Source organism: Procambarus clarkii, chromosome 38, assembly GCF_040958095.1.
Source record: "Procambarus clarkii isolate CNS0578487 chromosome 38, FALCON_Pclarkii_2.0, whole genome shotgun sequence".
NCBI lineage: Eukaryota > Metazoa > Arthropoda > Malacostraca > Decapoda > Cambaridae > Procambarus > Procambarus clarkii.
The window spans coordinates 3,661,408-3,676,091 of record NC_091187.1 but is presented as its reverse complement, the minus strand read 5'-3'; the positions used below and the strand labels follow the sequence as shown (position 1 = coordinate 3,676,091).

The following is a 14,684-nucleotide window of genomic DNA, read 5'->3' as shown; positions in this document are numbered from 1 at the left end:
CCACGGATTGAAAGATCATCGCCTGCCGACATGCGAGATAAGAGACAAAAACAGACACTGCATCCTGCTGCATCCTGCAGGGATGCGGGATGTCCGCAACACGAACAGCTTCAACAGGGCAGACGATGCTCGCACTGTCAAAACCAACGCATTAGACCCAGGATCGGTCCCAAGTGCCTCCATGTCCTCTTCAAGTCAATTCAAAGACCGCTCGAGAAGGGAAAAGAACCGCAAGACCAACACCAAAAGGCCACGGGCACAAAAATTCTCAGCAACCAGGGCAGCTAAAAGGGTGGGAACCTGCATGTGAAGCTGCACAATGCCGACATCCCGAGGAAGGGCAGGGGTGAACAAGCACGCATTGAGGTGCTAATCAAAACTAAATGGGTAGAACACCTGGAGAGAAATGATATAATATCAGACAGACAGTATGGTTTTCGATCAGGAAGATCCTGTGTATCGAATTTACTCAGTTTCTATGATCGGGCCACAGAGATATTACAGGAAAGAGATGGCTGGGTTGACTGCATCTATCTGGACCTAAAAAAGGCTTTCGACAGAGTTCCACATAAGAGGTTGTTCTGGAAACTGGAAAATATTGGAGGGGTGACAGGTAAGCTTCTATCATGGATGAAAAATTTTCTGACTGATAGAAAAATGAGGGCAGTAATCAGAGGCAATGTATCGGAATGGAGAAATGTCACAAGTGGAGTACCACAGGGTTCAGTTCTTGCACCAGTGATGTTTATTGTGTACATAAATGATCTACCAGTTGGTATACAGAATTATATGAACATGTTTGCTGATGATGCTAAGATAATAGGAAGGATAAGAAATTTAGATGATTGTCATGCCCTTCAAGAAGACCTGGACAAAATAAGTATATGGAGCACCACTTGGCAAATGGAATTTAATGTTAATAAATGTCATGTTATGGAATGTGGAATAGGAGAACATAGACCCCACACAACCTATATATTATGTGAGAAATCTTTAAAGAATTCTGATAAAGAAAGAGATCTAGGAGTGGTTCTAGATAGAAAACTATCACCTGAGGACCACATTAAGAATATTGTGCAAGGAGCCTATGCAATGCTTTCTAACTTCAGAATTGCATTTAAATACATGGATGGCGATATACTAAAGAAATTGTTCATGACTTTTGTTAGGCCAAAGCTAGAATATGCAGCTGTTGTGTGGTGCCCATATCTTAAGAAGCACATCAACAAACTGGAAAAGGTGCAAAGACATGCTACTAAGTGGCTCCCAGAACTGAAGGGCAAGAGCTACGAGGAGAGGTTAGAAGCATTAAATATGCCAAAACTAGAAGACAGAAGAAAAAGAGGTGATATGATCACTACGTACAAAATAGTAACAGGAATTGATAAAATCGACAGGGAAGACTTCCTGAGACCTGGAACTTCAAGAACAAGAGGCCATAGATTTAAACTAGCTAAACACAGTTGCCGAAGAAATATAAGAAAATTCACCTTCGCAAATAGAGTGGTAGACGGTTGGAACAAGTTAAGTGAGAAGGTGGTGGAGGCCAAGACCGTCAGTAGTTTCAAAGCGTTATATGACAAAGAGTGCTGGGAAGACGGGACACCACGAGCGTAGCTCTCATCCTGTAACTACACTTAGGTAATTACACTTAGGTAATTACATAGTTGTCCCCCAGGTAAACCTGAACCACCTTAAGAGCCTCCTGCACCTCATGAGGTGGGATGCGAGAGGCCAAAAACCTCCGGAAGGACTGGACTGAAGCACACAAGAAAACACAGAACCGAATACAGGGAGGGGTCGACGCCATATCAAACTCGTACAGGGAGGGAAGATAAGAAAACCCTACCCACTGTAACAAGCCCTGCTCCGAGAGTACCAAAAACCAAGCGGGGTGTAATGGGCCCAAGCCTCCCAAGTCATCCCCTCCCCCTGCCCCGGGAACCTCCACATCAGGCCCCGGGGCTGAGCCGTCCTCCAAGCCCCCTGCCTCAAAAGAAAAGGCAGAAGCCACCGGAAAAGCTGGAATAAAGAGGGCCCACTGGTCAAACCCAGAAGCACCAGCTGAAGGAACAGGCTTGAATGCCTCCATCGTCGCACAGGAAGGGGCATCCCCTGAAACTGTCAGAGTCTCAACACCAACTAAACCCTACCCCGACTCTGAAACTCTCAGATGCATCAGAGCCAGAAGCAAGGGGGAGGGGGGGAGGAACAAGACGAACAACAGCAGGGGAAGGACAAGGGGGCACTGACAAAACCAAAGTCGAAACGACTAACATCCCCAAATCTGGGTCCCTATAACCAAACATGGGGCAGTCTCAGGGCTTCTGGGTGAGCATCCAACCTAGGTCATTGCAGCAACCTAAAACGCGCATGCAATGCCGTAGCTGCCTGCACCCGTAGATCATTATCAGTGGACTGGGTGTATTGGAGTACAAACAAGGAACAAAACTCGCGGGACTCCAGGTTGAAGGTGTCACCGACCCAACAGGCAGCATGACGGAGGCACAAACAGCGAGTGTCACCCTGAGATAAGGAGACAGAGCAACCTTTAAAACTCGTACGAAGCAAGATGGGACTCGAGGGACGCCTCCATCAGACCACTGAGCCACATAGGGTTTTCCAGGGCCCTTTGTCGCGTATTCTCACTAGGGGAAGCCTAGACTAGGAACTGCTAACCAGCGCCAAAAATTACCAAAACAAACTCCAAATTGCTGAACTCACGGGACATGTACACTCACGGGTACCTAGTAGAGGACCACCAAGATATAATTGGGTGAGGACCAAAACCAAGGGGCAGACCCCCACCAGGCAGGAAAACAAAAACAATAAAAAAACAAAAAATCTCGCAGGAGCACAACGTGCCCAGGCGGAACAGAGCCTCCCACTATGAGTAGATGACAACTAGCTGCACAGTACCTTGCATCCCAACCAGTGACGAAAACTACCTCCTTCCCAGAGGCAAAGAAGGGTGCATGAAGCACCTCAGCTGACTCCAATGGAGGGTAATCACTGAGCAGCAAAAGCCCACAGCAGCGGTAGACCCCAAAGGTGATTTGTGGAAGGTAGCCCCAAGCTCCATGGGCAGTACTTACAGGCAGTACTCTAGGGCTACCTGCCTAGGGAAGGTAACCCTAGGCACAAGCAGACTGAGTACTGGTAAAAGTACTCCTGGCTCGCACACCACCACCGGACAGGACCACATCACAAGGCACAGCACTGGAAAATTCAGAGCCAGAGTCGCACAACCGTCCAGGAAGCACATCAGCCACAGAACTGGTGTGTGGATAGCCGGCACGTGGGTCTGGGGCTCCCCTACTCCCTCCCGGGGAGGGGGGGTTGCTGCGCAGACGGCGGCACGGTGAAGGTTGTGACACCATGTTCGTTTGCTCATTTTTCATTTGGGGAGTTCTGTCCAATAGTTCGGCTTCCAGTAGCAATCTTTTAACCAGAATAGAGGTTTGTTTTGGGATGCCTACTTTTCTGGGTGCATTACCCGGTTGATGGCAGATATAGAATGCTTTCAACCACACGGGGTTTCTATAGGCCATTGCTTGTCGTGCCTTTCTGAGGGGAGGCCAGGTTCTGGCTCATGGTCAGTGTTAGGCTTAGAACTCCATTCACTTGACTGATGTCAGGGGTCTAATACACTCATATCAGCCCGGATAGCTCAGTGAAGCCGAAGGGGCTTCCCCCAGAAAGTTTCCTATATATAAAGTCAACTCTCATCTTATTGTGTCTCCATGTCAAAAGTGTTTATATAGAGGCAATACTACACTCAGTTGGGTGAGAACAATGTGACCTTCAGCAACGTACCTTCACTGAGGTGTGGACAGTCTTGACATCTGGGAAGAGTTCCTGGCACTTCTTGAGCCAATCTTCTACCTTCATGCTGCACTCATCAGCTGTGTCTATGGTTGTGTCAACCTCCTGTAGGGTGTTGACTGTGTTGAGGCTCCCCAACATGGCCTGCAGCTGAGTCTTCCCTTCCTCTCCTTGTGTTGTCATATCCACCACACTGGTATCCTCCAGTTCCAAGAGCTTCATTGTTGACTTGTTCTGCTCTACCAGAGCATAGAGTCTGTCCTGGAGCTGGAGGTGGCAAGTCTTCCAGTCCCCCAGCTGCCCCCGGTACTCCCCCAGCTGGGACAGTACCTCTTCACAGCTAGTAATGAGGCTGCTGATGATGCTCTTCTGCTCCTGCACCAGGGAACGTAACTTCTTACTGATTCCTCTCGCAGGAGTTTTAATGGGTTTTGCTGGTACTGTTACCCCTGGCACAACCTCGATACCTTTTAGTTTTCTGATAAGGGCTTCCATACCATAATTAATTGGGAACAGAGTAGCAGCTGTGGCAGCATGCTCGGCACGGCAGCTGGGGCAGTTCAGCTGACCATTCTTGATAGCATTGTCAATACACTGGGAGCAGAATGTGTGGCCGCACGGCAGTGTGCGAGGCCGTAGTTGATTGTCGTCATAATCGTTATAACACACTGAACATTCCTCTGGCTTGTTATCCTGTGGAAAAGAATATTTGGTTAAGCTAGATGTATTTGCAACAAAAAGTAATATTACAGTACTGTACTGTATTTATCAATACAAATTATATAATATTTACATAATTTCCTTGTACAGAGGAACCTCAATATTTGCACTGCTTCCAATTCACACGTTACAGTATTCAGACACTGTGTTCATGTTCGGTATTCATCCGTTTGCACAGCATTCAGAAGTAAACATGCGTCCCTGATGCTTCAGTTTCACCATAGCTGTTGTTCACTACACAACCCACTACACTTTTCTCTGGGATATTTTGGATATGTTTGATATTCTTAGTGTAAATAAGTCGCCATGTCACCTATGAGGGTTAGTGATAAGGGCCAAGCAAAAAAAAAAAATAAGTTATATTCTTCATCATGATACAGATGAAGAAAGTGTCGGAAAATCCGACACCATTTAATAATATCATACAGACAGATAATATTGCTGTGTTGTATACACAAGTTACCCATAGAAAATGTAAATTGTAGTGGAATTTCCGTCTATAGAAAATGGGATATCATTACCACATACTATTATAAATTCACCACCTATTATGGTGGGAATTATTCTTAAATACATTAGTCTTTGGACTTTACCATCATAAAAACATCTCATATAAATTAACTTAATTATCAGAATTAAAATAGAGTAAATGTGACCCTTCTATCACTTACTGTCATCTGGACAATGTAAGCCAGGCGTCAGGGAGGAGGGAGTGGTCAGCCATTGTTATTGTAATTAGACCAGAGTCGTGGAGCAAATTCGGCTCCTATAAATTCTCTTGGACGAAGTGTTATGGAAGATCAGAGTAGTGATCTGCCATTATCAACACGCTGTCATCAATCTCAAGGGAAGTGTCTTTCCGAAACCCGTTTATCTTTCATTTATGGCCATTAATGTCAATAGATATAGGGTGAGCCGGTTAGATCACGAGATCGCCTCATACTAAAGGTAATTAAGCCAGGTCTTTATGGTTCCTTGTACAGTGTTTTCTCTGATATAGCTGTCATATATTAGGATTCTGGCTTTACAGCTAGCGCCCTTTTGACAGGTCAAGACGAGGAAGCATGCTTTGTGTACCAGTTACTGGGTGATGGAAGCTACCTCAAAGAGGATAATTTGGTGTCTAAATCCTGGTTATACCTGGTGGACTAAGGCCTGCTGTACAATAAGATAAGGAACCTCTTCAATGTGTAGTTAATACTGTAGTTTGATTGGCTGCATATATATAAATTTAATATAAACCCCCCTAATGTGTAGAGGAGCGATTTGTGAGATTATGAGATTATTGCAGAAATACAGTCCACTTATCATTATACAAATTGCTATCGAAGTATACAAATTAACGTAAATATAAATTCTATATAAATTCATATAAATTAAATAAATATAAATCTCACAGGTCGGTTCCCACAGAAAGAACTCGTAGCTGAATATGAAAGTGGTGCCCGTGTGTCTGCTCTTGACACAGAGTTTGGTATTCCTAAATCTAGTTCTCTAATAAAAGGAATGTGTGCAAAATGGCAAACATTTTCATGAAAATTATCATTCCTGACAAACCGTGTTATAAACCTGTTGAATGGCAATGCCATGTCTCACTTTAGAAACATCTTAACCACTGGGCTGCTCGGCTTCCGAATACGGCACCCCACCCAACCCCCGTGCATAGGAAATAAATTCTCTGGATTTTTTTTTTTTTTTTAAGTGTCAAAAACCTTTCCCTGAGTATGGATATGTTAACAAAAAGTCGAAATTGTACAGGGGTACCTCGGTTTAAGAGTTTAATCCGTTCCTGGAGACAGCTCGTAATCTGAAAACTCGTAAACCGAAGCTAATTTCCTCATAAGAAATAATGGGAAATGAATTAATCTGTTCCTGACTACCCAAAAACCTCACTTCAAACTAAATTTTATACCTAATTCATATAAATCTTTACTACAAAAGTATGTTCAAGTTATTACTTATCCTTGCTGAAGACTACTGACTACTTGCTGAAGAATGTTATAATGGAAGTCCCCTTCCATTATAACATTCGGCAGTGAGGACTTCTCTGGTGTAATTACCTAAGTGTAGTTACAGGATGAGAGCTACGCTCGTGGTGTCCCGTCTTCCCAGCACTCTTTGTCATATAACGCTTTGAAACTACTGACGGTCTTGGCCTCCACCACCTTCTCACCTAACTTGTTCCAACCGTCTACCACTCTGTTTGCGAAAGTGAATTTTCTAATATTTCTTCGGCATCTGTGTTTAGCTAGTTTATATCTATGACCTCTTGTTCTTAAAGTTCCAGGTCTCAAGAAATCTTCCCTATCAATTTTATCAATTCCTGTTACTATTTTGTATGTAGTGATCATATCACCTCTTTTTCTTCTGTCTTCCAGTTTTGACATATTTAATGACTCTAACCTCTCCTTGTAGCTCTTGCCCTTCAGTTCTGGGAGCCACTTAGTAGCATGTCTTTGCACCTTTTCCAGTTTGTTGATGTGCTTCTTAAGATATGGGCACCACACAACCGCTGTATATTCTAGCTTTAGCCTAACAAAAGTCGAGAACAATTTCTTTAGTATATCACCATCCATGTATTTAAAAGCAATTCTGAAGTTAGAAAGCGTGGCATAGGCTCCTCGCACAATATTCTTTATGTGGTCCTCAGGTGATAGTTTTCTATCTAGAACCACCCCTAGATCTCTTTCTTTATCAGAATTCTTTAAAGATGTCTCACATAATATATAGGTTGTGTGGGGTCTATGTTCTCCTATTCCACATTCCATAACATGGCATTTATTAACATTAAATTCCATTTGCCAAGTAGTGCTCCATAAACTTATTTTGTCCAGGTCTTCTTGAAGGGCATGACAATCATCTAAGTTTCTTATCCTTCCTATTATCTTAGCATCATCAGCAAACATGTTCATATAATTCTGTATACCAACTGGTAGATCATTTATGTAGACAATAAACATCACTGGTGTTTATTTCTCCAGTCCGATACATTGCCTCTGATCACTGCCCTCATTTTTCTATCAGTCAGAAAATTTTTCATCCATGTTAGAAGCTTACCTGTCACCCCTCCAATATTTTCCAGTTTCCAGAACAACCTCTTATGTGGAACTCTGTCGAAAGCCTTTTTTAGGTCTAAATAGATGCAGTCAACCCAACCATCTCTTTCCTGTAATATCTCTGTTGCTCGATCATAGAAACTGAGTAAATTTGATACACAGGATCTTCCAGATCGAAAACCATACTGTCTGTCTGATATTACATCATTTCTCTCCAGGTGTTCTACCCATTTAGTTTTAATTATTTTTTCCAATATTTTGACTATAACACTTGTCAATGATACCGGTCTATAATTAAGGGGGTCTTCCCTGCTTCCACTTTTGTAGATTGGAACCATGTTAGCCTTTTTCCACACATCAGCTACAACTCCTGTAAACAGGGATGCCTGAAAAATCAGTTGAAGAGGAATGCTGAGCTCAGGTGCACATTCTCTCAGAACCCATGGTGAAACTCCATCTGGACCAACTGCTTTGTTCTTATTTAGCTCCTTAAGCATTTTTTCCACTTCGTCTCTAGACACCTCTATGTGCTCTATGTTGTTCTCTGGAATTCTTATTGTATCAGGTTCCCTGAAGATTTCATTTTGTACAAACACACTTTGGAACTTTTCGTTTAATGTTTCACACATTTCCTTTTCATTTTCTGTGAATCTATTTCCCATTTTCAACCTCTGTATATCATCCTTTACCTGCAATTTGTTGTTTATGAATTTATAGAATAGACCTGGTTCTGTTTTACATTTGTCTGCAATCCCTTTTTCAAAATTTCTTTCTACCTCTCTCCTCACTGCCGTGTAGTTGTTCCTCGCATCTTTGTATCGCTGGTATGTTTAGGGGTTTGGCCTCTTCCTGTATTGATTCCATTTTTGTGTCTTTTGGTCTCTGGCCCTCTCGCACTTACTGTTGAACCAATCCTGTTTCCTAGTTCTGCTTCTATGTTTTGGTATAATTTTTTTTTGTGTCTTTATCATATATTTCACAAAACTTGACATACATCTCATTCACTTCCTTGCCTAGCAACAAGTCTGTCCAATTATACCCACTGAAAATTTTTTTAAGGTTGCCATAATGTCCTCTACTAAAGTCAGGTTTTTCAATTGCATCAACCTTCATATTTTCTTCCAGATTATAACACATTGCATACTTTATTCCCAAAAAGACATGGTCACTTTTACCCAAGAGAGGAAGGTACTGAATGTCAAATATTTCTTCCTCCTTCCTGGTAAATATCAAATCTAGCATGGAGGGAACGTCCCCTTCCCTCATCCTCGTAGCTTGTTTAACATGTTGATACAAAAATGTTTCCAGGATGAGGTCTACAAATCTACAGGTCCAAAAATCTTCTGTTTTAGCTTCATATGCTTCCTAGTCTATGGATTTCAAGTTGTTGTCGGTGACTATCAACAGTTGTGATCTATCGTTATCCGCTCTCGCTATAATCTCTCTCATTATTGTTATAAAACCTTCTCGTTTACTATCTAGCTCCTCCTTTGACCATGTGCTGCTTAGCGGTGGACTGTATGCATTTATGATCATTAGTTTATCATCCTCATGGCAGATCTCTAGTGCTATTATATCAACTTCTTGTGGATTGTCAGTCATTATTTCGTTCACCTTTTGGTGTTCTTTCACCAGCACAGCAACGCCACCGCCTTTCCTAATTTTTCTGTCCCGTCTCCAAATTGAGTAACCCCTTGGGAATATGACCTCATTTAAAATAACATCTTCAAGTTTTGTTTCCGTGAGTGCAACAATGTCTGGTGTCTGCAGCTGTATTACATCACTTAACTCCAGTATCTTCAATCTCACTCCATCTATGTTGGTGTATGCAATCTTCAGGAAATTGTTTCCCCTCTCCTTATTTTTCACTCCCCCTCTCTTTAATGCTTTTGTTGGTTTGCCTTTATGTACCACTTTACTGGTCTGCCTACCCCTATCACTTTGTAGAAAAAAAGAATTGATTTCTTCTTCATTCCTGCTCTCATTTAAACGTTTTGCCTCGGCGAGGTTCAGTTTCAGCTTCTGGTGGTGTGTGCACACTCTGGCACGCTTTGCCTGCATACCACTAGGACCTGCTTGTGGCTCACTGCTTGCTTGTCTTACTAAGAATCTGTTTCTTTTTCCCTACATTTTAACACTTGACCGTAGTAAGACCTCACATTGTTTTTTTTGTTTTTTTTTTTTTTTTTTTTTGAGATATATACAAGAGTTGTTACATTCTTGTACAGCCACTAGTACGCGTAGCGTTTCGGGCAAATCCTTAATCCTATGGTCCCTGGAATACGATCCCCGCCGCGAAGAATCGTTTTTTCATCCAAGTACACATTTTACTGTTGCGTTAAACAAAGGCTACAGTTAAGGAATTGCGCCCAGTAAATCCTCCCCGGCCAGGATACGAACCCATGACATAGCGCTCGCGGAACGCCAGGCGAGTGTCTTACCACTACACCACGGAGACTGCTTATTTAAAAGGTCAATGCAACGGCCTGCTACAGCTTTTCTGGTTGAGTTTTTTCAACAAAACTTAGCAGTTCTTTCCATACTTCACACATTTTCTTAATGAGGAAGGGACATCCTCTACTGCCTCTACTCACAACTATTTTCTTAGGTTGAACCTTACCACTGGCTTTCTTGGGACCCATTGCGAGATATATAATAACTTTTATGCTCAAATGGCCAAATATTCGACAAAACACCGTGAAGAATCCTTGTGAAGAATTGAGGCGGGATAGTCACTGGGCACAAGGCACTGGTAAACTGAGCGGCGATCGCCGCGCCACCATGCACTAGGTTGGCCTTTACGAGTATCAACACCCTCGTATTCCGATGTAAATTTTCCGAGCAAATCCTGCTCGTAATCTGAAAAATGCGTAAACAGGGACGCTCGTACTCCGAAGTACCACTACTTACTTTGGCTACTATGGGGTCCGTCAGTTCGCGCGTGATGTCATCAATCCCCGGTCGCCTGTGGCATATGCTCCCAGGGCCAGTAGGGTGCCCGGCTCAAGATGCGCGAGTTGCCACGAATATATTTTTATTCACTTTTTGCGCTCAGCTCCCAGTCTCCGTGGTGTAGTGATAAGACACTCGCCTGGTGTTCCGCGAGCGCTTTGTCATGGGTTCGTATCCTGGCCAGGGAGGATTTACTGGGCGCAAATCCTTAACTGTAGCCTCTCTTTAACTCAACAGTAAAATGGGTACTTGGTTGTAAAAACAATTCTTCGAGGCGGGGATCATATTCCAGGGACCTGCCAGAAACGCTGTGCGTACTAGTGGCTGTACAAGAATGTAACAACTCCTGTATATATCTCAAAAAAAAATAAAAGTTACAAATACATTTCATTTGTTTTTTTTGTGCCAATCCTATGTATAAAGAACACGTACACTATTTTATGGCAGTAGAACATCCGTACTGTCCGAAGACACTGTGTTACGTGCATGACACACGTGTACACATATCTTGCACATACTTCTAATGTATCATGCTAATTTATGTATATATACAATCTATTTACACACTATACACTATCACACACTATATACACACACACCATAAACACACTCAGAACTCAGCGAGTGTCAGCTGCCACATCCAGCCAGTCCTCCCTCACTCCTCCAACATCGTACTCACCATCACTCCTCCTCCCAACATACTGTTACTCACAACAATGTTTCATGTTCATTTATGTATATTTACAACATATTTACACACTATACACTATTACACACTATATACATTCACCATAAACACACTCAGAACTCCTCAAGTGTGAGTTGCCACTCCCAGGCAGCCCTCCCTCACTCCTCCAACATCGTACTCGTCATCACTCCTCCTCCCACCATACTGTTATTGTTTTTATTACACTATTTACACATGTTATGTATATGTATCTACATGTTTTATTCACCAGAACTATGCAAGTAAGCTGGAATTGTGTCCAAACAGCACAGTGGCCGCCATACACTGCATGAGAAATCACACAGCAGCCAGCAGACGATGCTACTATTATGACGTCACCTCCCTCACCAAAATAGCTCCTCCCAACTTACTCCTGTTGCTGTTATTACACTACATATACACATTCTATATATCCATGTACATATGTGTTCACCATAGCGAACCACTAAGCTAGTATAGTGAGCAAAACAAGAGTGACTGCCCCACACAGTGACGCTATATGGATTCTCTCCCTCCCTCACCAAACTTCATCCTTTCACAATACTATGCACAGCGCTAATTATCACCAAAATCCAGCTATTATCACAATCCTGGCCCACTAAATCCTGTAAATGAATAACTGACTACAGCTTTATTTTGTAAAGTAACATAAGAAATCGTTTGAAGGTTCCTAGATGGATGAAATAATGCTGTGGTGCTGTGGCTAGCGCTGTGAACATTGTGAACAGCATTGAATCACTGATATTTGAACATTGTACCCAGTCATTATCACACTCAGGCTCCTCTATAATACTATCATGGCTAAATAATACAAGTTATATATATATTTTGACATTATTTGGTGATGCTGTGGTCACAAGCTGAACAGCAGTGCTGTGAGCTCATGATGCGTGTGCCAGCCTTGGTTGCTCACTCACTACTGAGGCTCTCACACCCGGGAATGTTGCCCACGATTTTTTTTAAAGATGGCATCTGTTTATAAGAGCCCTGAGGAAGCTGATGTGAACCCCATGTAGCCGCGGGAGTTTTGAATTATACGCTAAAAATATAAAATTCCTGGAGGCGCGTTGCACACCCCCCGTCGAGGGCCTGCAGGCGTGTTGCGCAGTTGAGGGGTTAACCCTTGTATGGCGCCTGGCTATTTAGCACGTGTCACTCACAGGCGCATACCAAAAAAAAAAAAAAAATTTATTTTCTTCTAAACCTGTTAATTTGTGTTCACTGATCATGGGAAAAATAATAAAAAAATCGTAAGTGGCATATATTGCCCGCTATAGGGAGGGAAAGTCTGGCAAAAAACAGGCGCTGACTCAGCGTGCGTCCCAGACGTTTTGTTGCTTGCCAGCTGTCAGGCCGGAGTTGCCACAAAGAGATAATTACCTAATTATTTCAATGTCTCTGATTGATTTTTCGTAGTTTTTTTGCTGTAATATTATTCAATAGTGTGTAGTGTGATATATTTATATAATAAAATAAGTGAATCATCACTGTACTCAAAAATATGGTGTGCATATTGTTGATTCAATTATGTTCATCAAACAGTGAACAAATACTTTGTCGGTTATTACACTATATACACAGGTTATATATAAGTATCTGCATGTTTTGTTCACCATAACGAACCACTAAGCTGCTATTATAAGTCAAAAAGTATCGAGAAGTGACTGCCACACACCAGCCAGCCACTCACTCCCTCAACACCTCACTTGCCCACATTCTCCTCCCACCATACTGTTTTTGCTTTTATTTACTATATACAGACGTTATATATAAGTACTGTATTTACATTCGTGTTCACCATAACGAACCACTAAGTTGGCATGCTGAGTGGTAGTGCCAGTGGCAGCCCGCCACTGGCTGCTACTTGCTCCCTCCCTCAAGTCACCTGACTCACCCACATTCTCCTCCCACAATACTGTTTTTGCTTTTATTCACTATAGACAGACGCTATATAAAAGTATCTACATTCATGTTCACCATAACGAACCACTAAGTTGGTATGCTGAGTGGCAGTGGCAATGGCAGCCAGTGGCAGCCTGCCACTGGCTGCCTCTCCCTCCCTCCCTCACTTTACCTGACTTGCCACCATTCTCCTCCCACCATTCTGTTTTTGCTTTTATATACAGACGTTATATATAAGTATTTACATGTTTTGTTCACCATAACTGTACATCTAAGCTTGTATGGTGAGTAAAGGCACCAAGAAGTAGCTACTCACACAGTCAACTGGTGGCGGCCGCCCTCAAGGCCAGACGCACTAATATTTCTCCTCCAACACTACTGTTTGTGGTGTTATTACGCTATATACACACATTATATATAAGTATCTACCTGTTTTATTCACCATACTTGTACAAGTAAACTGGTATGGTGTCCAAAGACCATAGTGGTCACCAGTAAACAACATAAGTCGTGCAGACGATGCCACCTTCCTCACCAAAATGGCGGCTCCCAACCTTCTCCTATTGCTGTTTATACCCTCTATACACACATTATATAGAAGTATCTACATTTTTGTTCACCATAGCGAACCACTAAGCTGCTATGTTGAGTGCAGTCAATAAAAGGTGGCCACACACAGTCAGAAGACAACGCCACCACCCTCCCTCCCACAGCATTACTCCTCCCTCCATGGAGGACAGCGCTAAATATCACCACAATCCAGCTATTATCAGAACCCTGGTCAGTTTTATCACAGTCAGGGGTCTTCTGTAATAATATCATCACTACATAATAGCATGAACAAGTATATTATGGCATCTTTAGGCAATGTTGTGGTCACAAGCTGAACAGCAGTGCTGTGAGCTCATGCTGCGTGCATCAGGCTTGGTAGCTCACTCAATACTGAGGCCCTTAACACCCGGGAATTTAGCCCACGAATTTTTTTTATGGCATCTGTTTACAAGAGCCCTGATGAAGGTGTGGTGAACCCCGTGTACCCGTGGGCCGTTTAAATCTTGCATAGTACTCCACAGCATCATACGATGCGATGCGCAATTTACTGCAAGTCGGTCAAAGCATCATATGATGCAATGCGCAATTTAAGGGTTAAAGTGCCGACAAAATTAATTATCCTTGGACAAGTTTCTTGTAAGAAAAGCATCCAGTGAGTGTAATGAGGGAAACAGAAAAAGACAGAAAAGAGAAAGAATCCCAGAAGCACAACTACCAGAAGTTATAATGGTATGGAACTCCCCTGCCAAGAACATCTCTCTTCCTCTGCCTCACCACCTTCCACATATGCCATCAACATATGTCTAAGTGTTGGTAAAGTGTGTTAGCATTTATTTCATTTAATTATTGTATAACTATATTTATTTTTGTGGTCTGAAACTGATTAATCCAATTTACATTATTTCATATGAGAACAAATTATTCGGCATTCGCACTTTTTGGCATTCGTC

At 42.5% G+C, this 14,684-nt stretch overlaps 1 protein-coding gene across 2 annotated transcripts in view; it reads right to left on the bottom strand.

Annotated features, from left to right (window-relative positions):
* The window catches only part of LOC123765991 (tripartite motif-containing protein 59-like), a 197,756-nt gene that overhangs the window by 160,493 nt on the left and 22,579 nt on the right, over positions 1–14,684 (bottom strand). Inside the window, exon 3 of one of the 2 annotated variants that reach the window (XM_069337653.1) lies at positions 3,760–4,518. The exons of the other annotated variant lie outside the window; for it this stretch is intronic. Coding sequence (XP_069193754.1) covers positions 3,805–4,518 — 714 coding nt within the window. The 3' untranslated portion in view covers positions 3,760–3,804. Of the gene's footprint in view, positions 1–3,759; positions 4,519–14,684 lie in introns of those variants that run through there. 2 annotated transcript variants of the gene reach the window in all.